General features: G+C 53.7%; 1 protein-coding gene across 1 annotated transcript in view; it reads left to right on the top strand.

The window, feature by feature from the left end:
• DTX4 (deltex E3 ubiquitin ligase 4) overlaps positions 1–24,781 on the top strand; it is a 41,162-nt gene extending 16,381 nt beyond the window's left edge. The window contains exons 3-9 of the mRNA XM_069553242.1: positions 811–872; positions 1,539–1,700; positions 3,724–3,785; positions 4,995–5,147; positions 8,524–8,685; positions 15,672–15,761; positions 21,357–24,781. Of these exons, the coding sequence (XP_069409343.1) occupies positions 811–872; positions 1,539–1,700; positions 3,724–3,785; positions 4,995–5,147; positions 8,524–8,685; positions 15,672–15,761; positions 21,357–21,590 (925 nt within the window). The 3' untranslated portion in view covers positions 21,591–24,781. The remainder of the gene's footprint in view (positions 1–810; positions 873–1,538; positions 1,701–3,723; positions 3,786–4,994; positions 5,148–8,523; positions 8,686–15,671; positions 15,762–21,356) is intronic.
• Positions 24,782–26,203: the final 1,422 nt, after the last annotated feature.

Consider the following 26,203-nt stretch of genomic DNA (forward strand, 5'->3'; position numbering starts at 1 on the left):
TGCTTCCACTGATATTCATGAAATGCCTCTAAGTGTCAGGCTCTGAATGAGACAGCAGTGTTTGTCCTGATAGAGCGTAGGTTTCGAGAGGGGAGATAAGAAGTAACAATTTAGTTTAAAAGGCCTTAAGTGGGACATCCCTGGTGGCCCAGTGGTTAGGACCTCACTGCCGGGGTCCCAGGCTCAATCCCTGGTCAGGAAACTAAGGTCCTGCAGGTCAACCAGTGTGGGCAAAAAGCGAAAAGGACCAAGGAAGAGAACTTGGCGTCTCAGGGTGGGGTGGAGGGGTGGGTAGCCGTGTTAAGTGAGATGGCCGCAGGGACATCGCCGAGTAGGGGACGTCGGGGCCGACTGAAGGGTCTGTAGCAGGGAGCCGAGCGGGGGTCAGGTGGAAAAACGCTTCAGGCAGACGGAACCGCAAGTGCAAAAGCCCTGAGGCTGGGGTGTACCCGGCCTGCAGCGGAACGGCGACATCACGAGAGGCAATGAGTGACTCGGGGCAGACCAGGGAGCTGGCGGGGGCTGCTCAGGCGGGCTGTTCAGTGGCTCTGCAGGGTGGGACAGGCCTCGCTGGGAATCTGAGGGAGCCCTGGGCCGTTCTGAGCTGTGAGGTTCTGAGCAGAGCTGTAACATGCTCTGCTGGGGTTTGAAGGGCTCCGTTCTGGCTGTGGGCTGACTGCGGCTTTAGTAGGAGCAAGTGGCTCCTGTAACAGGGGAGCCCCTCTGTGGGCGACGTTCTGAGGCACCCAGCACTGTGGCCCTTTTTCCCGCTTGTCGGAAGCGTGATGTGTCTGCTCTGTGCTTCCGCAGGGTGCCCACTGTCCCCGTGAAGAACCTGAGTGGGTCCAGCCCCGTCAACCCTGCTCTGGCAGGTAAGGAAGCCCCGGCTGAAGGGAGAAAAGGGAGAGACTAGGAGGCCCTTTGGGATGGACGCGTAAGCACTAAGTGTAGTGAAATCGCTCAGTCGTGTCCGATGCTTTGCAACCCCGTGGACTGTACGGTCCGTGCTGGTCTATGATAAATGGACAAGTAGCAAGGACCTGCTGCAGAGCTCAGCGGACTCAGCTCAGTGTCGTGTCAGCCCGGGCGGGAGGGCAGTTTGTGGCGGGATGGATGCCTGGAAACGTAGTTCTCCCGAGACTGTCGCCACATTGCTCATCCGCTGAACCCCAATACAAAATGAAAAGCTTAAAAATAAACAAAAAGGAATTAAAAACAAGAAGAGCAAAAGCAACAGGTGTCATGGACGTTTGTAAAAAGAGAGAGAATCCTGGTGGTGACTGACACAAACGAGGACCTCAGAGGGTGGACGGGAAGGGCAGGAACAGTTTGGGTGAAGTGATTGCAAAACGCAGAGCTCACTGTTGAGAAGAGGGGAAAGGAGGCTAAGAGGATCCTCAGAGGCCAAGAGGATCAGCGTGGAGAAGGGGCAAGCAGGTTACCGGGGAGGGAGAGGGTGGAGCGGGTTACTGGGAGGGGAGTGTGGAGCGGGCTGGGGCTGACCCTACGCCCTCCTCCCTGGCGCCCTTGTCTTCCAGGAATCACTGGGATCCTCATGAGCGCGGCAGGGCTGCCCGTGTGTCTCACCCGGCCACCAAAGCTGGTCCTTCACCCACCCCCTGTCAGCAAGAGTGAAATAAAATCCATCCCCGGGGTTTCCAACACAAGCCGCAAGACCACCAAGAAGCAAGCCAAGAAAGGTATCAGCCTCCTTGTCAAAAGGAGTCCTGGGAGGGTGGGGGTGGGTCATCGACTAGGCTCCCAGCCCAGCTCTGTCTCCACCACTGAGGGTCTCGCCCATGCCTTCTGTGCCTCGGGTTCTGCATCTGCTAAATGGGCTAACTAATCCCCACCCTGAGGATTACAGTAAAGTGGAGAGGTTTGGATCTGATGGAGCCCCTTTGAGAAACAGAGAAGTTCAGGGCAACAGTACAGGCACGTAAAGATACAGCGTGTGACACAAAGAATACGGCAGAGAGATGGAGCGCTCCGGCATGGGAGCCTGAACAGCCTGGATTCAGACCCCAACTCTGTCCCCTGCAAGTCACGAGACCCCAGCCTGCCTCAGTTTTCTCCCCTTTACAACAGACACAGCCGGTACCCAGCAGGTGTGTCCTGGAAGGCAGTGGAGGTCGCCACTTTCCGTGTCCCTCGGGATGCTCCCGAAGCTCTGGCTGCTAGACCCTCCTTCAAGAGCTCATACCCCTCCTCACAGTCCCGCAGCTAAGAGGTCAATACCTGTGCCTACCTGGGCCCCAAGGGCCCAGCCTGACCTCTGTGGCTGCTCTCTCTAGCTCTGGGGTATGTGTGTGTGTGTGTGTGTGTGTGTGTGTGTTTAGTGGCTAAGTCATGTCCAACTCTTTGTGGCCCCGTGGACTGTAGCCCGCCAGGCTCCTCTGTCCAGGGGATTTCCCAGGCAGGAATCCTGGAGTGGGTTGCCATTTCCTCCTCCAGGGGATCTTCCCGACCCAGGCATTGAGCCTGCATCTCCTGCTTTGGCAGGCAAATTCTTAACCACTGACCATCTGGGAAACCTCTGGTCTCTAGTATCAATTTCTAAATGATTCGACCGTCAGCCGTAAGCCCTTCCCTTTCAAACTGGAGACGTTTCAGTAGGATCATATGCATGTTATAGCTTAGCTCAGCAAGCAAGAGGCTCTCGGCCGCCAGAAGCTTAATTCTTGTTAGCGGAGCAGGGCAGGGGGAAGGGAGAGCCTGCGCCCCGGCTTCTGGACATTGGAAGACCCACTTCGTGAAACCCTTGTCCTGCTTTTCCAGCCTGTCGACATTCCTCTGCTTAAATGAACTCGCTCGTCTTCCTGGCGGTCTCATAGGAAACGATGGGATTTTGCGCTTTCCCATTCTTCCTGTTATTATTAACAGCACTTACCCGACTCTTAGCAGGCAAAGTGCCACAGGGCTGTAGGTCCATTTAATTGGACGTCGCGTTTAATTGTCCAAGCGCCCCTCTGAGCAGGTGCTATTGTTCTTGCCTGCTGTCTCGGTGAGAAACAGAAGCTCAGAGAAGTTCAGGGAGTTGCCAAGGAGGCTCCACCCCTTTATTCCTTCCTGCCCCTTGGCAGGGCTGTCTCATGCCAACCGCTGCTTTTAGTCCAGGCTGCCTCTTAGGGGCCTGGCTCCCCCTCCCCACAAATCCCAGAGTCACTGCCCCTGCCAGGACACGGCATCCTCTCCCCACTGCTGGGCAGCGACCGCAGCGTCGACCGGAGGAAGGCCGTCAGAAAGCCGCGGTCGTCAAGTCCCGGTTTCCCGCAAAACGATGGCGCTTCGACGCCACGCTACAGATCAAGACAGTCCTTTGCACATTGTGAAAGGAATGCCATAAACCGGCCCAGTGTTTCAAAATGTGAAACTGTGTCCAGAGAGCTTTCGTTACTGTTAGCTCATGCAGCCTTTGGGCAGGTCCAGGCTCTTTGACGTTGGGGAAGGGAAGCCCGCTCGGCCCGTGCCGGTGAACAAGCGGGCTCGCTGCGATCAGGCAGGCCGGGGTCAGGGAGGTGATGGCGGGAGACAGGCGAACGTTAGCACCCCCGCCTCAGACCAGCTGGCTCCCGCGTCCTCCCCGTGTCCCCTTCCCATCCTTAAGCCCAACTGCGCGATGGTTCCTCGTCTTTTCTGAAAGCTCTGAGCCTGCCTAACAACGCCCGCCTCTCTGGCATGTCCAGCTTGTCTTGGTGGCCCCTGATCACCCTGTCCCCGCAGGGAAAACCCCGGAAGAAGTGCTGAAGAAGTATCTGCAGAAACTTCGGCATCCGCCAGACGAGGTGAGTCCAGGGCCGGTGGGACGGGGTTCGCCCTCCCCGCCCCCCAGTCATCCCCCCAGCCAGCTTTCTGCAGGAGGTGGCCGGCGCTGCTTTCTGGGTCCCGACCGACGCAGAGCTGGTCAGACTGGATGTCCTAGGCCACAGCTGTGGCTTAACTTCTCACACCTGCCTGTTCAGCAAACCGCTGACTGATGCTCAACTGCCTTACTGTGAATTTAAGCAAAGTGGTGTGATAAGCTATGGGAACCGACTTAAAAATGGGCTTGATGGTGATCAGAGATTCTCAACCAGAGGTGATTTTACAGAACTGGAGGGGGGAGGAGATGCTGGTGGCATCCAGCAGGCCAAGGCCAAAGGTGCTGCTAAACCACCACCTTCCTCAGGAAGGCCTGGGACAGCAGCTGCAGCGAACGGTTCTTGTTCAGTTGCTGAGTCAGGCCTGACTCTCTGCGGCCACGTGGACTGCAGCCTGCCAGGCTCCCCTGTCCTCCTCTGCCTCCCGGAGTTTGCTTGGAGTCGTGTCCACTGAGTTGGCGATGCGACCCATCTGGCGTCTCATTCTCTGCTGCCTCCTCCTTTGTTCTAGACCACAGGCTCTGGAACACAGGGCTTCAGTAGTTGCCGTGTGCGGGCTTAGTTGCCCTGCGGCGTATGGGATCTTTCTGGACCAGGGGTCAAACCCATGTCCCCTTCATCAGCAGGTGGATTGTGATCCACCGGACCAGCAGGGAAGTCCTCAGCAAAGAATCATCCAGCCCCAGATGCTGAGACACGCTGCAGCCTCTCCAGGGCACTTCAAATACAGTTCCTTTGCAAACGTCCCGCTTAAATAAGCAAATGGTCAGTGGGCCAAATCAGCAAGTGTTGGTTTCCTCCACAGACCACTGAGGGATCCCACGGAAGGACAGTCACAGCCCCCAAGGAGGGGCTATCATTCTTTTTCGCAGCCTAAGTTAACATGTATCACCATCAGGTATTAGTTAGTTCAAGAGTTACTCTGCTGTGCCAAGGAAGCAGAATTCTGTCCAGATTCTCAGAAGCACGTGTTCCCCAGTCTGTAGGCTTTCTGGAAGAGCAGCAGTAGCAGCCCGCTTGGCCGCTGAGATCACGCTGGAAGCCCGTGGAGGCGCTGTGGGCCCCAGGCCAAGTGGGGCCTCAGGCCGAGTGGGGCTGACGGTCTCCCTCCTCTGCCCCCTTTTCCACCCCCAGGATTGCACCATCTGCATGGAGCGTCTCACGGCCCCGTCCGGCTACAAGGGCCCCCAGCCCACGGTCAAGCCGGACCTGGTGGGCAAGCTGTCCCGGTGCGGCCATGTCTACCACGTCTATTGCTTGGTGGCCATGTACAACAACGGCAACAAGGTGGGTGCCAGCTCAGGGCGTGCCACCGCCTCCCAGGCAGCACCCAAGCCTGGAGGCCTTATTGGAGTGGCACCCAGGGGCTTCGGGGGGTCTTAGAGGCACCCCCAGGCTTCCCTGGTGGCTCAACGGTGAAGAATCCAGCTGCAGTGCAGGAGACGTGGGTTTAATCCCTGGGTGGGGAAGATCCCCTGGAGGAGGGCATGGCAACCACTCTAGTAGTCTTGCCTGGACAGTCCCACGGACAGGGGAGTCTGCCAGGCCAAGGGCCTTAGGGTCGCAAAGAGTCAGACATGACTGAAGCGACTGAGCTTGCAAACAGGGGTACCCCAGAGGAGCAGGAGTGACGAGCTTGGTTGTTCCCAGCCTGATCAGTTTTCCGCAAAATTACTATGCTGGCAGAATCTGTCTGCACCTTCCTTTTGGGCTATGCTGCCTAGCTTCCCAGAGCTTCCCTGGTGGCTCAGCAGGAAGGAATCCGCCTGCCAATACAGGAGACTCAAGCTTTATCCCTGGGTCAGGAAGATCCCCTGGGGAAGGATAATGGCAGCCCGCTCTAGTATTCTTGCTGAGATAATCCCATGGACAGAGGAGCCTGGTGGGCTACAGTCCACGGGGTCGCAGAAGAGTTGGACAGGACTGAATGGCTAAACAGCAACAACAACCAACCCAGCTCCTCCCAGTGTCTGCACTGCGTGGTGGTCTGAGGTGCAGGCGTCCGTCCCCGAGGTTTGGAAGGGAGTTTTCTGCAATGATGAGCCCGTGGTGAGTGTCCGTTCGTGCTGGCACAGGACTCCCCAGGCACCCTTCCTCCTCCCAGGCCTGGTGCTTTTCAGTTACATTCATGATCTTTGGCACCTTTCATTGTCCTTTCAAAAGCACTAAAGGTTTTGTCAAAGGATGGCTGGAAGGCCCTTAAGGTCCGCTGTTGGAGGGGAGGGCTGTGTGATCCTGTCTTACCCACCAATGATAGTGGAGCGTCAGTCCCCTGTTAGAGCTGGTTTCCAGGAACCTGGGTGTGTCCTCAGATGATAAGTCTCTCCGTACCGCGCCTAAAATGAAAGCGAAGTCGCTTAGTCGTGTCCAACTCTTTGCGACCCCATGGACTGTAGCCTACCAGGCTCCTCCATCCATGGGATTTTCCAGGCAAGACTACTGGAGTGGGTTGCCATTTCCTTCTCCAGGAGATCTTCCCAAACCAGGGATTGAACCCAGGTCTCCCGAATTGTAGACAGATGCTTTACGTTTACCGTCTGAGCCACCAGCGCCTAAAGCCCTCGGCATTTCTCATGTTCTGTCCCAGGCCTGGGTCACCTTGACCCCGTCTATGGGATTCCGAATTCTCATTTCTCCAGGCCCAGCTGGGACTGCAGCAGGGTCTGGGATTTTTGTGATATCCTCCTGCCATTTATTCATCCAAAAGTATGTCTGGCCTTCAGGGGCTGCCCTGTCCTTATCCTGCTGGGGGAAAATAGTAAAGGCGGCCTACCCAAGCGCAAACCTTGGCTGAGGGGCCAATGAGTGCGGGCAGCAAGATTTTCAATCTCTCTGAGATTTCATTTCCTGTCTGGAAAATGGAGATAGAACAATCCCTACTTCCTAACATGCTGAAAGTGTGAAGGAAAAGGGAAAGGGGCTCCCCGGTGGCTGAGACGGTGAGGAATCTGCCTGCAATGCAGGAAACCCGGGTTCGATCCCTGGGTCGGGAAGATTCCCTGGAGGAGGGAAAGGCTACACTCCAGTATCCTTGCCTGGAGAACCCTCTATGGACAGAGGAGCCCGGCAGGCTGCTGTCTGTAGGGTCACAAAGAGTCCAACGTGACTGAGTGACTAACACTTTCAACCCTTTTTATTCAAATTGACACCTCCTTTGTACTGTGACTTTTTTCCCTTCATCCTAATGTAGCCCTATGGTTGAAATTCCCAAAGTGCCGATGTTGGGATCTTTCTGTGTCTCAGAGAGCTCAGTTATTGATGGACGCTGTGTGTCTGGATCCCCTGATTCCCTGCTCAATTTCCTGACCCTGCAATAAAAAGTTTCACTGGGACTCGGCCTTTGAAGAGGTTATTTTGGATTTAAAGGGGTTTCTTAGCACCTTCGTTCTCCTTTTGATAACTGCGTATAAGAGTAATCTCATACCTTTGCGTTTATTTCCATGGTGCTTCAAAAAGGGTGCGGACACGATCTCTTATCCTCTTTTGCACTTACACTTTGAAGTATGCCTTTTTTATTTTCTTTAAAAGCAGTGAAAAGGGCCCAGAGAGAAACGGGGTGATTCATCCAAGGTCATGAAGCAAGTTGAGACCAGAGCAGAGAGTGGAACCCTGACCTTGGCTTCCCACCCTTTGATCACACGAACACAAGCTGAAAGCAAGCTGTTTCTTTAAATGAGTGGGGTTGGGGTGGAAGCATCCTTAAATAGCCCTGCAGTGGGTCCCCGTCTTCCCCGAGGAGACCCGGATGTCCTGGAGAGCTCTGGTCCCAGCTGCGTGACGGCACTTTGTACACACGTCACTCCCTGCCCACTCATGGGCTCCTCCCCACCCCCTGTCTGTTTTCAAGCCTGGGAATAGGGTTTACTGTCCAGGCTCTCCCCCCAGACAGCACTTCACAAGGTCCTGCTGTGAAACCAGGATTCCTCACCTCACTGAATCCAGAGTCCCCTGCCATTGCCCCAACAGAACCCTCAAAGTGGAGGTGCTAGTCGCTTAGTCACCCGGGGAGCCCCCCAGAGCCCTGATAAGCAGGGTAAATCCTGGTCCCCTTCTTCAGGATGGTGCTGCTGCTAAGTCGCTTCAGTCGTGTCCGACTCTGTGCGACCCCACAGACGGCAGCCCACCAGGCTCCCCCATCCCTGGGATTCTCCAGGCAAGAGCACTGGAGTGGGGTGCCATTTCCTTCTCCCTCTTAAGGATGAGGTCTTTCTTATATGTCCCTGAGCATGGAGCCCGGGGCTGGTATGGAGTGTTCCTCCTGTTGCTTTGGAGAAAACTTCACCTTTCAGTGGCCCCGATAGCAGGCAGGGGAGCAGCTAAGATTTAGGACTGGTGTGGGTGCATTTTGCCCCGACCCCAACTTCTTGGGGCTTCCCTGGTGACTCAGACAGTGCAGAATCTGCCTGCAATTCAGGAAACCCAGGTTCCATCCCTGGATCAGGAAGATCCCCTGGAGAAGGGCATGGCAACCCACTCGTCTTCTTGCCTGGAGAATCCCATGGACAGAGGAACCTGGCAGGCTACTGTCCCTGGGGTCGCAAAGAGTCGGACACGACAGTGACTAACACACCAGCCCTTTATCTCTGGTACCTTTTGGGGTTGGGTGGGGTGGTCCTGACCAAACCTGTTTCCCACACTGGAAGTTCGGGCCTTGTCTCTTCAGGATGGGAGTTTGCAGTGTCCGACCTGTAAGACCATTTACGGGGTGAAGACGGGCACCCAGCCTCCAGGGAAGATGGAGTACCACGTCATCCCCCACTCCTTGCCTGGCCACCCGGACTGCAGAACCATCCGGATCATCTACAGCATCCCCCCCGGCATCCAGGTCAGCCCGCCCTTGGCCACTGGCTTTCATGACTTCGTATTTAAATGTTCGCAGGTCGGTGTTTGTCTTTAGTCACTCAGGCCGCTGTGACCAAGGAAAAACACGGAATGTGTTCATGTCTAACCCGTCTTTCTGTGCACCTGAAGCTCACAGAACATGGTTGATCAGCTATTCCCTGGGGCTCGGCAGTGCAGAATCTGCCTGTAGTGTAGGAGCCACAGGAGACCCCGGCTTGATCCCTGGGTTGGGAAGATGCCCTGGAGGAGGGCACGGCACTCCACTCCAGTATCCTTGCCTGGAGAATCCCATGGACAGAGGAGCCTGGTGGGCTGCAGTCCCGGGGGTCACAAAGAGTCGGACATGACAGGTGACTCAGCACACACGCATCGATATAAAATTTTTAAAGAGAACAAAAAACACACACTTAAAAAAAAATGATTGGAGTACAGTTGGTTTCCCACGTTCTGTTGTACAGCAAAGGGATTCAGTTGCGGCTATTGTTCAGTCGCTCAGTCATGTCCAACTCTTTGCGACCCCATGAACCACAGCATGCCAGGCCTCCCTGCCCATCACCAACCCCCGGAGTTTATTCAAACTCATGTCCATTGAGTCAGTGATGCCATCCAACCATCTCATCCTCTGTCATCCCCTTCTCCTCCTGCCTTCAATCTTTCCCAGCATCAGGGTTTTTTTCAAATAAGTCAACTCTTCGCATGAGGTGGCCAAAGTATTGGAGTCTCAGCTTCAACATCAGTCCTTCCAATGAACAGCCAGGAATGATCTCCTTTAGGATGGACTGGTTGGATCTCCTTGGTGTCCAAGGGGCTCTCAAGAGTCTTCTCCAACACCACAGTTCAAAAGCATCAATTCTTTGGCACTCAGCCTTCTTTATGGTCCAACTCTCACATCCATACATGACTACTGGGAAAATCATAGCTTTGACTAGATGGACCTTTGTTGACAAAAATGATGTCTCTGCTTTTTAATATGCTGTCTAGGTTGGTCATAACTTTCCTTCCAAGGAGTAAGCGTCTTTTAATTTCATGGTTGCAGTTATACATATATACATATATCCACTCTTTCTTAAATTCGTTTCCCATATAGGTCATTACCGAGTGCTGAGTGGGATCCCCTGTGCTATGCAGCCGTCCTTTATTAGTTCTCTGTTTTATAGATAGTGGTGTGTACATGTCAATCCCAATCTCTCCGTTTTAAACAACAGAAATTTACTTTTCATGCTTGTGGAGGCTGAGACGTTCAAGATCAAAGTGCTGGCAGACTCAGGGTCTGGTGAAACCCTCTTCCTGGTTCGTAGACCATCCTCTCACTGTGTCCTAACGTGACAGTAGTGTGAGGGGCTGTCTAGTGTCTGCTTTATAAGGGTGCTAACCATGTTCATCAGAGAAGGAAACAGCATCCCAGTCCAGTCTTCTTGCCTGGAGAATCCCATGGACAGAGGAGTCTGGTGGGCTACAGTCCATGGAGTCGCAAAGAGTCAGACACGACTGAGCAACTAACACACACACACACACATGACCCCATTCATAATGGCTTCACCTAATCGCCCACCGCAGAACACTCCCACCTCCTAATACCATCACATTGGGGGTGAGATTTCAGAGTATTAATTTTGGTGGGAACCCAGACTTTCAATTATAGCTTTTTGCCCCTGGCCTCTGAAAATTTGTGTCCTTCCTACCCACAAAATACATTCATTCTGTCCCAGTTCAGTTCAGTTCAGTTCAGTTGCTCAGTTGTGTCCGACTCTTTGCAACCCCATAAATCGCAGCACGCCAGGCCTCCCTGTCCATCACCAACTCCCGGAGTTCAGTCAGACTCACATCCATCGAGTCAGTGATGCCATCCAGCCGTCTCATCCAGCCTTCTCCTCCTGCCCCCAATCCCTCCCAGCATCAGAGTCTTTTCCAATGAGTCAACTCTTTGCATGAGGTGGCCAAAGTACTGGAGTTTCATCTTTAGCATCAGTCCTTCCAAAGAACACCCAAGACTGATCTCCTTTAGAATGGACTGGTTGGATCTCCTTGCAGTCCAAGGGACTCTCAAGAGTCTTCTCCAACACCACAGTTCAAAAGCATCAATTCTTCGGCTCTCAGCCTTCTTCACAGTCCAACTCTCACATCCCAGTAGTCCCCAAATTCTTCACACAGTCCAGCACCCACTTTCATTCATTTTTTTAAAGTGTTTATTTGTTTATTTGGCTGCTCCGGGTCTTCCTTGTGGCATGTGGGATCTAGCTCCCTGATGTGGGATCTGGTTCCCTGACCAGGGATCGAACTCAGGTCCCCTGCTTTGGCAGTGCAGAGCAGCCCCAGGACTGCCAGGGAAGGGCTCCAGCACGCACTTTAAAATCTAGGTCCAAAGTCTTTTTAAATATCATCTAAACCAGAGCGAGATGAGGCTGAAGGTATAATTCCTCTTAGGGCCTCTTCAGCTCCAGCTGTGAACCTGTGAAAGCAAGCAATTTGCGTGCTAGAGTCTCATCAGACCCTGAGTCTGCCCACACCTTGGTCTTAAGCTCCCCAGCCCCAGGAACTGTGAAAAATGAATTTCTGTTGTTTTTGCTGTCATTCTGTGAGAGCAGCCTGCGCTGCTAAGACGATGTTGCACTGTGGACAGTCTCCTTCCCACTCTGAGGCCCCTCCTTCCAGCCTCCCCCTCCCCCTCGCCACCCCTATCCTTACTTTCTTACGCACCTTCCAGGGTCCTTTGTGCATTTGCAACAAAGACTTCTTCCGCTCCTCCCAGCTTCACGCAAAGGGTGACGTATCAACCACACTGTTCTGCAAGCTGTAATTTCAACGCACAATATAGTCTGTAGATCTTCCCAGGGCCATAGAAAGAGAACTTCCACATTCTTGCTTAGCTTTGCATAATCATCCCTTGTATAAAGGGCCGTAATTTGTATTCAGCAGTCTCCTTGTGATGGGCGTATGGATTGTTTCCAACCTTTTGCTTTAACAAATAATGCCATAATGAATAACCTCTCACGCCTGTGAGTACCTCCATAGGATAATTTTCTAGAAGTAGAATCTTTTTTGTCAGGCGGTATTTGCGTGTGTAAATTGTTAGTCCTTGACTTTTGTGGACGTGTCTTTCTTCTTGTGATTCTTCTAAAGACAGCCCATAGGAAGAAACTGAACAATTTCCCAGGCAGTAAATACAAACGTGGGGTTTCCCAGGTGGCTTAAAGATTCCGCCTGCTAATGCAGGACATGTGGGTTTGATTCCTGGTCCAGGAAGATCCCCTGGAGAAGGAAATGGCAACCCACTCCAGTGTTCTTGCCTGGAGAATCCCATGGACAGAGGAGCCTGGCGGACCACAGTCCACAGGGTCGTAAAAAGTAGGACATGACTGAGCGACTGAACAACAGATACAAATGGCCCTTCCTTCCTACACTGAAGCTTTTTCTAAATGTTCTAGGGGGCTCCCTGGATCCCTTTATTTACCAGATATTTGTTAGTTTACCCTCCTCTCCTCCTTCCTCCTTGCCTTCCTCCCTTTTATCTTTTATTTACAAATATCTGAGCGTCAACTCTAGGCCAAACCAGGGGCTAGAGCAAGAGTGATGGGCGACAGAGACACAGTCTTTACGCCTGCGAAGCCCCATTCTAGCGGGACCGGGAAGAAACAAAACGGGGAAACGCCACAGCCTGCAGAAGAGCTGGGCGAAAACCACGGCTCTCCTTCGGAAGAATTAGCAACTGGTCAAGAAGAAATAAGTGCACGTCACTGAGCTCTAGAGTGAAAACTGGTGTGCACAAGCCGTGGGAAGCAGGGTGCAAAGAGGCACCGGGACAAGACAAGGCCTTCAGCCTCCATTGGGCCCGGGCTCTGATCCTCGGGTGACTTCCTCCTTTGCAAGGGATTTTGGGCCTTGACCGCTGGACTCTCCTGAGCCGTGTTTCTTTATCTGCACAACCATGAGGCCAATATGCAGGGGTTTTGTAAAGATGGGCGATAATGTTTGTGTGTGCATATGAAGGTCCCGGGCACAGGACCAAGGTGCTCAGTACCTGGGCCCCATCATTTTTGAGCATCCTACTTGTCAGGGCAAGGAAGGGGGCCTATGCCTGCCTGTCTGTCTGGGGGAGTCAGAGGAGCCTTTCTGGGGCAGGGCCTTCGGTAGTAGAGCAAAGATGAAGAAATGGAAGAGAAAGCTTTTAGCGTTTTATTATTTCGTTGACTTTTTAGTTTATACTGGGATATAGAAAGTGAAAGTGAAAGTCACTCAGTCCTGTCCAACTCTTTGCGACCCCGTGGACTATCCATGGAGTTCTCCAGGCCAGAATGCTGGAGTAGGTAGCCTTTCCCTTCTCCAGGGGATCTTCCCAACCCAGGGATCGAACCCAGGTCTCCCGAATTGCAGGTGGACTCTACCAGATGAGCCACGAGGGAAACCCACACCGGGATACAGCCGATTAACAGTGCTGTGATAGTTGCAGGTGAGCAGCACAGGGACTCAGCCGTGCGTGTACAGGTATCCATTCTCCCCTCCCGTCCAGGCTGCCACATAACATTGCACAGAGCTGCACGTGCTGTCCCTATTAAATACAGCAGTGTGTGCAGTCCATCCCGGACTCCCTAACTAGCCCTTCCCTCCATCCCTTCCCCCTGGCGACCATAAAGGAGAACATGTTTTAGTTGGCGGGCACAGCGGAGATTTGGAGGAGAGACAGGAGGGCTGTAGGAGGCCCGTAAAGAAGTTTAATTTGGGTTGAGTTGCCTGAGTGATGGGGAGGAGGAGGGAGCAGGCAGGGGGTGGAGACAGCGACCTGGTCTGGGGAGGCCCTGACCACTGGGGTGGGGACCTCGGACTCTGCTTGGCAGGCCGGGGGCACGGCTGGTCCTTGAAGGTCGTTGGGCGGGTGGCTAGGATCATGGGAGGTCACATGGTTGGGATGATGCTTTAGCAAAGCCAGTCTGGCCAAAGAGTCGAGATGACGTCACCACCCAGTTAGGGGACCACTGCTTCCGGCAGTGACCCCAGGAGGACTCTGGACCAGGGCAACACAGTTGGATGTGAGGACAAACGAGACTTCAGGGGTGACTCTAGGGCTGCCGAGGGGGCTGCTGGGGAAATGAATGGAAATATGGAAATCCCAAGAAATAGCCCGTGGCCTTGGTGGGAAGCGGGACAGACTGCAGGGGCCAGAGTTTGGGGTGGGGAAACCACGTGGGAGGACGCGGTGTTTTTCCAGGCTTCAGGACCAGAGGGTGGAGAGCCCACACAAGGGTCCAGAGGCACCCGCCTGCCGCCCCTGTAGGCGCCACGGCTCCCCCAGGAAAGCCCAGGCTTGTGTCGAAGGGCGCTATCCTGGCAGCTGGCCCATAGGCCTCCCCCGAGAGTCAGCGGTTATATCCTCCATGCCACGTCCATCCCTGGAGACTCCAAGGGCCACGTGGGCTTGGGCTGTTGTGCGAAGTGAGGACCTGTAAGCTCTGCCTTGCCTGCCGGAGATGATTCTCTGGGGGAGAAGCTGTGAGGAGGCCCAGGGCAAGTTGTGACTGCTGAGCTTGGCTGGTGCGAGGCAGGATTCTGCACTGGCCACACGACAGACAAGTCCTGGGCAGGAGAGGGGAGCGGAGCCGCGGTCAGAATGGGCCACCAGTCATCCAGCCTGGCTTAGAAACAGCCCTGGCTGCGGGAATGTTGTCAGTGTGTTTCCACATGAACATCACATTCAGAAGCTTCCGGTCCTGCGTCTCCCAGAAGACACTGCTGCCTCTCTCCGATCCTTGTAACCTCTCCTTCCCTGAGGCTTCACTGGACTCCTGCTGCTCAGTTTGCAAAATCGCAGACAGTCTGAACCATGGGATTCATTTTTGCTTTAATCACATAATTTTTAAATTGTTTTGGAGCTGTTGTGTATCGTAAGGGAAAATTGGAAATCTGTGTTTTCTCGAAGTTTGGTTACGACCCATTTGCTCACTCATTCGTTTGTTCAGCCGGGAGATGGTTGCTGGTCTCCTGTGTGACAGCTTGTGCCAGGAGCGGTGTGGAATCTTCCATATTCTATTGGCTTCGTCTAGAAGGGATTTTAAAACAGGGTTTCATACCCTCTGAGGAGGGGCCGGGCTGCTCAGAAATGATACACAAGCCCGTGTGTGTAGGGGAGAGATATGTGTATTGACAGTGGGAGGAAATCCTTCATTTTTCATGAGCTTCTCAAACGGGCCTGTAGGTTGTTCTAACCCTGATTAGGAGCACTGGCTTTTGGCTAAACTCCGCTTCAGTTTCTTTCCCCCCAGTGGCCTGTGACGGCTTGCTTCACAGGGATGCTGGGTGGTAACAGTTGAGATCTTAGGAGATTTTTAGTCAAGCAGATGCCAAGACATATTGTTCAATAAGGAAACAGACTGACACCCATGAGGACCGAGGAGAAAATCCCCGAGAGCCATTCATGTCATTCTGATCTCTCGGCTCTTGGCTCAGAGCTCGGAAGCACTTGGGTCATTCTGAGCAGTTCAGCGGTGAAACAATCCAGAATGCAAGCCAGGAAACCTGGGCTGAGGTTCTGGCAAAGCCGTTAACGTTCCGGAAGTCATTTAACCTCTGGGCTGCAGTTCTCCTCTTTTGTGAAACAGAAGAGCCGGAGGCGATGCTGACCAAGATGAAATAGACAGCTCCTGGGCTCTGAGAGTGCGCCAGGCTCGCCTAACCTCGCGTCCTACAAGGCGAGCATTGCACGTCTTCCCTCCTTGAGGCCTGGGACACCGACAGCCTCAGCGATGGCAGCTCCGGCTCACACAGCTGGGAGGCCCCCGCTCTGAGTCCTGACCCGGGTCCAAGGACCCCAGTATGTGTTAAACCACCACCCCATCACTCCTTGGGTCTGTTCTCTGTCTAGACTCGATGGCTATTATTATATGGATAATATTTGGATCCATCAGTATTTGGATCAGTCACAACCCTTATCTGAAAAACTTTAAAAAATGCTCTCTGCTCTCTTTTTGCTGCTTTCAGGGGCCGGAACACCCAAATCCTGGGAAAAGCTTCAGCGCCCGTGGCTTCCCTCGACATTGTTACCTCCCGGACAGCGAGAAAGGGAGAAAGGTGAGGACAGGTCCTCCCAGTGGTGCTGAGCAGAGCCTGGTCTCTCAGCTCTAGATGCCTGTGTAATCAAGTGCCGTAGAGAGACTTCCCTGATGGTCCAGCATCAAAACTCTGCCTTCTCATGCAAGGGTGCAGGTGTGGCTCCTGGTCGGGGAACTAAGATCCCTGACTCCTTGCAGTCAAATCACAAAATGAAAACAGAAGCAATATTGTAACAGATTCAATAAAGACTTTACAAATGGTCTGGGTCCAAAAACAAAAGGTCCCAAGTCGTAGTGGAGTTAGCTAGAGGAGTGAAGAGATGTGATTACAGTTTCGCTTTTGTAGGACGATGGGGGCTGGACTTTTGGCTTTTTTCTCCCCTGGATTTTACGGGCAATAATTCATCTACTTTAGGTTCCTCCTCTAGAGCTTTGCTGCTTACTGGCAGGTCCTGGGAAGAGCAGCAGTAGCAACACCTGGGAGCTCGATGTAAATACAGGACCTTAGAACTACTTCATTTAACTGGATCTCAGGGGGCCTGACAGCACCTGAGTGCTTGGGAAGCACCGCTCTGGGCAGGAATCTTAATCTGTGGGATTTTAATGTTTTCTGTAATGAAGATTTTTGTTGTTATTTAGTTGCTAAGTCATGGGTGACTTTTTGTGACCCCATGGACTATAGCCCACCAGCCTCCTCTGTCCGTGGGATTTCCCAGGCAAGAATACTGGAGTGGGTTGCCATTTCCTTCTCTGGGAGATCTTCTCAACCCAGGGATCGAACCCAAGTTGCTGGCATTGGCAGGCAGATTCTTTACCACTGAGCCACCAGGGACTCAGTCAGTGAATACTTTGACTTTCCCCAAAAGAGCAGAGGGAAAAGTCTCTGGGTTTCTGGATTCCTAGTGACTCCGGGGGAGGCTTCAGTGGTTCTATGAACTTGAAAGTTAGAATTACAATTTCATGTTCATTTTTTCTGCGGATAAGCCCAGAAAAATCGCTAGGTTTTTAAAAACCTTTCCTGATCTCAAAAGCGAAAAGAACTGTTGATTTATTGGCCAAGAGGTGCGTCTTGGTTAGCTCTCTAGGTCATGGCACGTAACAAACAGCCTCGAAATCTCGGTGGCTTCCTCCAGCTAGCGTTTATTTCTCATACAGTTTGCGCGTTACTGACTATGGCTCAGTGGCTGCTGTGGGTCAGCTTTCAAGGATCTGGTTCTAAAATTCAGGGGGAAAGAGATTGGCTTCCCAGGTCCATTCCCTCCCCATGGAATGGGGCAGAGGACCAAGAGAGAATCCGAGTGGATTCTGCAATCCCATCAAAGCTTCCCCCTGAAGCTTGTCACTTCTGCTCATGCTGTGCAGATGCTAAGTTGTGTCCAACTCTAAGTTGTGACCCTGTGGACTATAGCCCGCCAGCCTCCTCTGTCCGTGGGATTTCCCAGGCAAGAATACTGGGGTGGGTTGCCATTTCCTCCTCCAGGGGATCTTCCCAACCCAGGGATTGAACCCACATCTTCTGCATTGGGAAGCAGATTCTTTACCATCTGCACCACCAGGGAAGCCCTGTGCCTTTCATAGGCTCCCCCAAGTCATGAGCAAGCCAGACCAGGAGCTGGTGTCCTGCTTACCAGGAGGCTCCTCGGCAAAAAGCGGGCCTACAGTCACTCACAGCTGGAGAAGCGGAGAGTCTGGGACAACAAGAGAGTCAACCACGTCATCCTGAGGAGGTGCCCAGTGCAGTGTCCCCAGATTAGTCTTCAGGGGCAGTCCTGGTACCCGTTTGCCCAGAGCCAGCAAGTCTCTACACCCGAGACCTGCAGCCACCATCAAGTCCTGTGGTTAAAATGTGAATCCCCTTGCCAAGAGCTGTTTCTCTGCCAGATCTCCTTCTTTGTGTTAATGACATACACTAAGTCCCCTACATGGGAACCTTCAAGTTGTGAACTTTCCAAGATGCGAGTGTGGGTTCCACCAGCATCAGGCGTGAGTGATGCTGCAGCTCGCCCCCCGTCTCCTGTTGCTGATGGTCCCTCAGCTCCACCACCTCCCACGTCCTCTCCCTCCTCTAATCAGGGACTCTTCTTGCCTGTCCACTCGATGCCGGCCTCTGTGTGCCAGCTGTCGTGCTACGCTTTTCAGGGTGCTGTCCAGTTCCGTTCAGTTGCTCAGTTGGGTCCGACTCTTTGCAACCCCATGGACCATAGCACGCCAGGCCTCCCTGTCCGTCACCAATACCCCGAGTTTACTCAAACTCATGTCCATTGAGTCGATGATGCCATCCAACCATCTCATCCTCTGTCATCCCCTTCTCCTACCTTCAGTCTTTCGAAGCATCAGAGTCTTTTCCAGTGAGTCAGTTCTTCACATCAGGTAGCTGGAGTATTGGAGTTTCAGCTTCAGCATCAGTCCTTCCAATGAACACTCAGGGCTGATCTCCTTTAGGATGGACTGGTTAGATCTCTTTGCAGTCCAAGGGACTCTCAAGAGTCTTCCCCAACACCACAGTTCAAAAGCATCAATTCTTTGGCACTCAGCTTTCTTTATAGTTCAACTCTCACATCCGAGGTACTGTACTGTAAGATTAAAAATGTTTTCCTTATTTTTTGTTTGTTTTTTATGTAATATTTGTGTGAAAAGTATTATAAGCTAACATTATCGTATAGTACTGTATAGCTGTGTTAGCAGGGTTTGGACTTACAAATGCATTGGACTTACGGATGCGCTATCAGAACAGAACTCACTCATATCTCGGGGACTTACTGTGCTCTGTATCCCTGGAACCATGTTGGGTGCATGAACATAGCCCTGAGACACACACTCCTCCCTGCACTGCCCTCCGAACCACTTGAATCTTTTCCTAATCCTCCACACTAGTTATCTGTCACCAGAATAGTGATTCTAAAACACAGTTTCTCACGTCAGTGTCCTTCGTTTAACAGAAATAAAGTGGGAGAAAACAACGCGAAGCTGCTGGGACGGCTTTCCTTACAAGGACGGCTTTCTCAGTTCAGTAGACGGGACCTCCACAGTTTGGGTCTGAATCTTCCCTTCCCACCAGCTCCTCGCCTTTAACCCCCCATGCTTGCTGTTCTCAGACCCTCACCCTGGGTTCCTTTGCAGAGCGAGGTGATAGAGTGTAAGCTTTGAAGCCAGACCAGCCTGGCTTCGGATCCTAGTCCTGCCGTTTAGCGCGTGTGGGAAATGGACATGGGGTTGATTTAAGTGTCAGTCTCCTAATCTCTGAAAGAGTGGGATTATTTCTAGCTCTGTGGGCAGGATGTTGTAAGAGTTAAATGAAGAATTCTTTTTTGTGAAGAGTTTCTTCACATTTGTGAAAAATCTGCCTGCAGTGTGGGAGACCTGGGTTCAATCCCTGAGTCGGAAGGGTCCCCTGGAGGAGGAAACGGCAACCCACTCCAGTATCCTTGCCTGGAGGATCCCATGGGCAGAGAAGCCTGGCGGCTACAGTCCAAGGAGTTGCTGAGTAGCACACGGCTGAGCCGCTAGCACACGCGGCATTCGTGAAAGGCTCCCTTGGTGGCTTAGTGGTAAAGAACCCAGCGGCCAAGGCAGGAGATGTGGGTTTGACCCCTGGGTTGGGACGATTCCCTGGAAAAGGAAATGGCAATCTACTCCAGTGTTCTTGCTTGGGAAATTCCATGGTCAGAGGAGCCAGGCCGGGCTGCAGTCCGTGGGGTCACCGAAGAGCCGGATGCAGGTTAACAACTAACCAGCAATAGCAATAAGCATCTTGTGAAATGCCCGGTGTGCTGGCAACAGTGACCTACGCCTTGGACCATATGTCTTTCCTGCGCCTGAACATTCTTCTCTATTCATACACCTCAAATCCTCCCCGCTCTCTGCAACTCAGCTCACAAACATCCCCTCCGTGAAATCTATCCTGATGCCCACCTGCGGGTCAGCAGAGTCGTGCCCGAGACCAGAGTGTAAAGGCAGGCAGTCCTGAGTCCGGGCCCGCTCTGGCACTTTTGAGCTGCATGACCCAGACATATCTGTTATCTTCTTCCGCGGAGAAGGGACAGTGAGCACCTGTCATAGCCAGCTGTTAGGACCATCAGGTGACCCAGAGCCTGGCTTAGGACCATTAGGTGGACCAGAGCCTGGCACTCGGCCAGTAAGTGGCCAGGAAACGGTGGCTCTTAGCTTCAGCATCTTCCAGCCTTTTCTTTCTTTCTTTCTTTCTGTGCTGGGTCTTCAAGTGGGCTCTTCACCACACAGACTTTCCTCTAGCTGCAGTGCCTTCTCTTGTTGCAGAGCATGGGCGCTGGGGTGCAGGAGCTTCCATCGCTGCAGTCGTTGGGGCACAAGGTCTCAGCAGTTGCAGCTCCGAATTGTCGTGGCTCATGAGCTCTGAGGCCTGTGGGATCTTCCCAGCTCAGGAATCAAACCCACATCACCTGCACTGGCAGGCGGGTTCTTTACCTCGGAGCCACTAGGAAGCCCCTGCCACTCGGATCTCATGAAGTTTCCTCACCTCCCGTTCACACCCTGTTTACAGCCGTTCAGTTTTGAACCCAATGCATTGTTATCAGGTGCCTTCCTCACACTGGTCAGGGTGTCAGGCATTCGTCCTCCTCAACCAAGGCTGTTCTCCGTGTAGCTGCACTGAGACATTCCGCACGTCCTCACGCCTCTCTGAGCCTCACCCGTAACTCAGAGGTGATGACAGCGCCTGCCAGACCTGGGGCTAGATTTCCCATCTGAATCTCACAGCCACAGGTGGATATGAGGACCGGACGAAAAAATAACTATGAAATGGCCTGGAAGAGGTCAGACCTGCCTGCCATGCCCTGGAGAAGCGCTGCGCAGCGTTAGCTGTGAGTCAGTTCATGCCGCACCCCGGTGCTGGTGGCGGTGGGCACGGCTCAGATCTCAGATCGCTCCTAAGAGCCTCAGATTCCTAGATCCCAGCTTTTAAAATGCAGCTATGATGCTGGTTTCCCAGGTGGTGCTCGCAGTAAAGAACCTACCTAGTGCAGGAGATGTAAGAGATGTGAGTCCGATCCCTGGTCGGGAAGCTCCCCTGGAGCATGAAATGGCAGCCCACTCCAGTATTCTTGCCTGGAAAATCCCATGGACAGAGGAGTCTGGTGGCCTACGGTCCATGGGATCACAAAGAGCTGGACGCAACTGAAGCGACAGCGTGCGTGATGCTGGGCCCTAACATTAGTTGAGTGGATATACCAGGCACTGCTGTGAAAGCACTCTGCATGTGGGGCCCCCTAAGACGCTCACAACCTTTGAGGGTAAGCGGTACCACTGGAAGCTCAGAGAGGTCATGTAACTTGCCCAAGGCCACACAGTTTGTCCATGACAGAGTCAAGACTGAACCTGCCAGGTCCTTGAGTCCACTTCCCAGCTCCTGCCCATTCCCTGTGCTTCTTGGAGCACGTGGTGTGGGCAGGGCTGGGACCCCAGGGCAGGGGAGCCAGGTCCTTGAGTCCACTTCCCAGCTCCTGCCCATTCCCTGTGCCTCTTGGAGCACTGTCGTGCCAGCAGGGCTGGGACCCCAGGGCAGGGGAGGCGTTCTCCCTGCGGATGGCCTTTGACCAGCACAGCCTGTCTGGCACTGATCTCCCCTGTTTTCTCTCAGGTCCTGAAGCTGCTTCTCGTGGCCTGGGACCGCCGCCTTATCTTCGCCATCGGGACGTCCAGCACCACGGGCGAGTCAGACACCGTCATCTGGAATGAAGTCCATCACAAGACAGAGTTCGGCTCTAACCTCACTGGCCACGGCTACCCAGATGCCAACTACCTGGATAACGTGCTGGCCGAGCTGGCCGCCCAGGGCATTTCCGAGGACAGCGCTGCCCAGGAGAAGGACTGAGCTGGGGGAGGGGGGTGGATGGGGCTTCGGGGTGGCAGGGGTGTGGGAACCACAGGGCAGGAAGGAGGGAGAGTCAGGGTGGAAGTTGGTGCCGTGCCCTCCCGAGCCCCTTGTGCCGTCTCCATCTCCCATCCTTCCGGCCACAGCGGGGAGCCAGAGTGAATAAGGGGATGTCATTCACAAACCTCATCCAAGGCGCAGGGGCCGCGGGACGGGGTGAGGGCCGCCCTCGTCTGTTCCGTGGAGCGTCGGTGCTGGGCAGGCAGGGACTCCCCCCCTCACACCACCCCCAGCCCCCAGCAGGGGGCACTGTCAGCACACGTGGGGCACGGGCACCTCTTACCCTGGCCTTGTGAAGCCAGGGGCGCCCGCCTTGGCCGGCTTCTCGCTGCTGCCACTCTGCTTGGAGAGCGGGGTTTCTACTTTTCTCTCATCCCCTGGAGGTGAGGCGCTCTCACTGTGCAAGACTGAGGGGCAGAGGAGTGAGCCGCTGCGGCATCGGCAACCAATGCCTCGATGTGCAGTGAGGAAGTGCTTCTCACCAAGAGGGGGCGAGGGCAGCGAGGGCTTCCGGGAGCATCTCAGCTCCCATCGCGGTCCGGGCTGCTCCCGCCTCCTGCTCACCCCTCTGCCCTGTCCAAAGAGGCACCCGATTCTCTTATGCAGACGGAGGGACTCTGGGATTCCTCTCTGGGGCGCGATGTCTCCCGCCTCTCTCTGATCAGACCAGAGCCTGCGTCCCACTTAGCATCTGAATTAGTCCTCAGGGAGAGGAGCCCAACTCTTCCAACTCATCCCAGACCAGCTCAAAGATTCCGTGATTCATCCAGCCACTGTGAGCGGAGCCCAGGCTGGGCTCCGTGCCATCCGTGGACGCGTGTGTGTGTGTGTGTGTGTGTGTGTGTGCGCGCGCGCATGCGCGAGTGCACCGCGCGGGACCAGGCTCTGCCGCTGGGCCAGGTTGGCAGAGGGTCCCATCGTGATCTCACACTCTGGTTCTGCAAACGGTCAGACCCCAGTTCTGATGGGACTGAAACAGCCAGGCAGCGGTTCCTCGACGTGTCTCACTGACACCCGTCCCCTAGTCAACATGAACCCAGACCGAGACAGGGCTGTGCTTGGGCGGGGGGGTGGGGGGGGGGGGTGGGAGGAGGTGGGGGGACGGGCCCCTTTGTATATCTCTCGCAAGGTGGGATCTGAGCTGGTCCACGAGGACCTCAGCAGGTCTCCATGCACGTTGTCTAATGAGCCTGGAGGTGTGCGGGGACCCTCATCTTCCTCTGCAATGACAGGCTGGCCCAGCACATGAGGGAGCCTCTAGCCCTTTCCCAGCAGGGTTGGGACCACCTTGGGGTCCAGTCCAACCTGTGTCAGGGTTGTGGCCCAAGACCCTGCCTGTCCCCCACATTCCCTTCGGCACCCATGAAGGAGATAGTTGGGGGTCAGGGAGGAGAGACAGGGGATGAAGAAGGGAACCCCAATTCTGCCCCCTTTGAAAGTGGATTCTCTGAACTCCGTGCTTGGGGGAAGTTGCTCTGGATCCTAATTCGAATTTATATACCTCGTGTCTGGGGGTCTGACATATATATATATATGTATATATATATGCACATATATTTCATAGTATTTGGAAGGTTTTCGATGCTGGAAAAATGGAAATGGAAAAGCCTTCAGACGCGGTACTGAAGTTAGAAGCGCAGCCAAGCTTTTCCAAGGGTCGGCTCTGAGTGTCCTGCTCTCAGGCCTGCAGACATTCTGAGGAGCGGAGGCACTGGTGCTGAGCTCGTCCTCCTCTTCCACGTGGCAGAAGACGTGAAAGTGTTAGTTGCCAAGTTGCTTTGGGGGTATTAGTTAGCTCCAGCGAAGGGCGCTCTGGCAGGAGGCCTTCCAGCCTCACCCATCAGCCCTTTATCTCACCAGCAGACCAGGAGACTGGCCCCCAGCCCACCGCACCACGGGGCAGTTTCCTGCCGCAGCCGGGAAGGAAACATCCGAACTCAACGGGAGAAGGCCTCTCTCCCTCCCTTAGCGTTTGACGTCAGCCCATGCCCGTTGCCGGACCACCCTGTGCCAGAGACAGGCCTCATCATAAGCCCGGCTACACCCCCACCCTCCTTCAGCATCCTTGTCCAGGATCCTCCGGGCTCCTCACCCACAGGAACGAGAAAACAGGCCCGGAGCCGGCAGGTAGACAGGTGGTGAAAGAAGGGAGGGTGATAACTGGGAGAGGGCCGTGCGGAGAGACTCATTTCCCTGGGTTGGGCAGAAGAAGGTGCAGGTGGAGAAGGAGCCGGGCCCAGGGCAGAGAGAAGAGGCTGCAGGGGAAAGGCAGGCAGGCGGTACCTCTTTGAGAGTCGTCTTCACACCTTCCAGCCTACCCCTCTCAGGATGCTGAGAGTACTGATGGCCTGTGTCTCTTCCCAAGATGCTCGTAGGGGCTACCTCATCTGCTGCTCTTCTAGTGGGACTTTTGGGCAGAAGGAACTGTTCATGTCCCTTCTAACACTGTGCCAGGCAAAGGGGGTGGGAGGGGCATGCCTCTGCCCTCTCTCTCATGCCAACCTGAAAAGGTACAGCCCTGGGTTGGGCGAGAACCCCCGCCAGCAGAGGTCCTGTGCATCCATCACTCGGATGCAGGAAGTCCTCCCGCCAGAAGCCCTGCTGTGTCCCCTGCCCCTTGCAGGGAATCCCACGCCCGCCCTCTCATCGTCTCAGCACCAGCAGCCTCATTTCTCCCCTCCTGAGTCTCCAGGGAGGACACGTGGGACTGGAGACAAACCCTGTTAATGCTCATCCCTTGAAAGGTGGATCGTGTGTGTGTGTGTGTGTGTGTGTGTGTGTGTGTAGTTGCCTTTGTTTTCATCCCCCTTTTGGGAAGCCTGGACTTCTCTGTGGTTTCACGCCTGGTCCAATGCTCGTCCTGGTGTTGTGGGCATGAGATGGTTGAGGGGGAGGTCCTGTGTGGTACAAGGGAGGGCCCTGTCCTCTTTTCCTGGTCTGTGGTCCCTGGCATTGATGGGGGGCGGCGGGGCGGGGGGGTGGTTCTGGGGGAGAGCGGGTGACTGTCCTGTTGTAAATCACTGTAACTGGTGTGTTCTGAAGTCCTTGGTGTTGCTCTGTGAGTGGACATCGCCACCTGGTGCTCATGAGGTTTATGTGCGGAACAATAAACGGCAAACAACAACCACAAACTGTCCTCAGCCTGCTTTCCGTCCATCGCCTACAGGTGAGGACTTGGGGAACCTCCCCCAGTCCGTGAGCAACCGCAAGCGCTTCCACTGAATGGGAGCGTCCCTTTTTCTACTCCTATTTACGTCTTCTTTACCCACACATTTGACCAAGTAACCTACTTTGACTTCTTGTTCCTCCAAAGAAACATGACCTGGCAGCGGAAACAAGTGAAACGGTAGGGGAAAGACCGTCTTAAAAACCATGAGTGTTTGCTTCTTAAAGTTCCCTTCACTTGGCCACAATATCGGGTATGTTTCAGTAGCTTACAGGCTGTGTTTTTCAGATGTGCTCGATTGCTAAGTGGTGTCCAGCTCTTCGACCCCAGGGACTGTCGCCCACCAGGCTCCTCTGTCCATGAGATTTCACAGGCAAGAATAGTGGAGTGGGTGGCCATTTCCTCCTCCAGTTTTTCAAATCCCGATTTGAATGAGAACACAAAGATAAAATGCAATTGCAAAGGGGCTTTTGTCACCCCAATGTGTCCTTGTTGCTGACACCCTGTGGAGTGTGGTTTTCCTGGAAGTCTGGGTCAGTGTTTCCACAGACTCCAACCTGAGCTAGCCAGTCAAGAAAGCAGGACTCAGAGAGCAGAACCTATGCAACCCCATCAGGGTTTGGATTTTGTAAAGGGACTTGATGAATGCAAACCGCAGGCTGTCTCCTGATTTCCTGTGGATGAATAGAGAACGCGCTCCTCACGCACACACTTTAATGCATGTTTATGTGCAACGTTGTTAGAAGTGTAAGTTGGTGAAGAACTTTTCATTTCAGTGGGCTGTTAGCACGTGAAAAGTCTCAGAGGTTAGAGGTATACTTTGTTTATCCCACTCAGTAATCTTCAAGAACTCACAGGCAAGTCAGTATCAGCAGGAAAGTGGTCAGCTTGGCTGAAACATACCCACAAAACCCCCAGAGGTAAGGGAAGGCATTTTAATGCTTAAGAAGCAGAGGTTTAGTACAGAAGTTGTAGAAATCTCTGTCTGGCTGAGAGCTCAGCTCCAGTTCTGTGAGTCATGCCTCTGTATCGTAGTGGGAGTGACTGTATGACTTCCCTCTTGTCTTCCCACGATCTGGGACAGTTCAAGCTCCCAGAAAAAGGACCTGGTAGAAGCCAAACTTGTGACTGCAGGTGTTAAATGAGGACAGGACAAATTATCCTTCATAGAGGATAACTCACCCATGACATTCGATTTGGTGAAGAAATATATAGCTTTAAAAATATGGTGCAGATTATTAATGGAGTCACCCTAATAATTACAATTAGGCGAGGCCATTCTTAAAACTAGGCAAAGCATCAAATGCCAGGTGACAATCATGCATTTCGTGAGGTGTCCCAGGGGAGCCAGCGTGGGACTGAAATAAACGCGCCACAAATGATGCTG

The sequence above is a fragment of the Ovis canadensis genome, chromosome 15, assembly GCF_042477335.2.
Source record: "Ovis canadensis isolate MfBH-ARS-UI-01 breed Bighorn chromosome 15, ARS-UI_OviCan_v2, whole genome shotgun sequence".
NCBI lineage: Eukaryota > Metazoa > Chordata > Mammalia > Artiodactyla > Bovidae > Ovis > Ovis canadensis.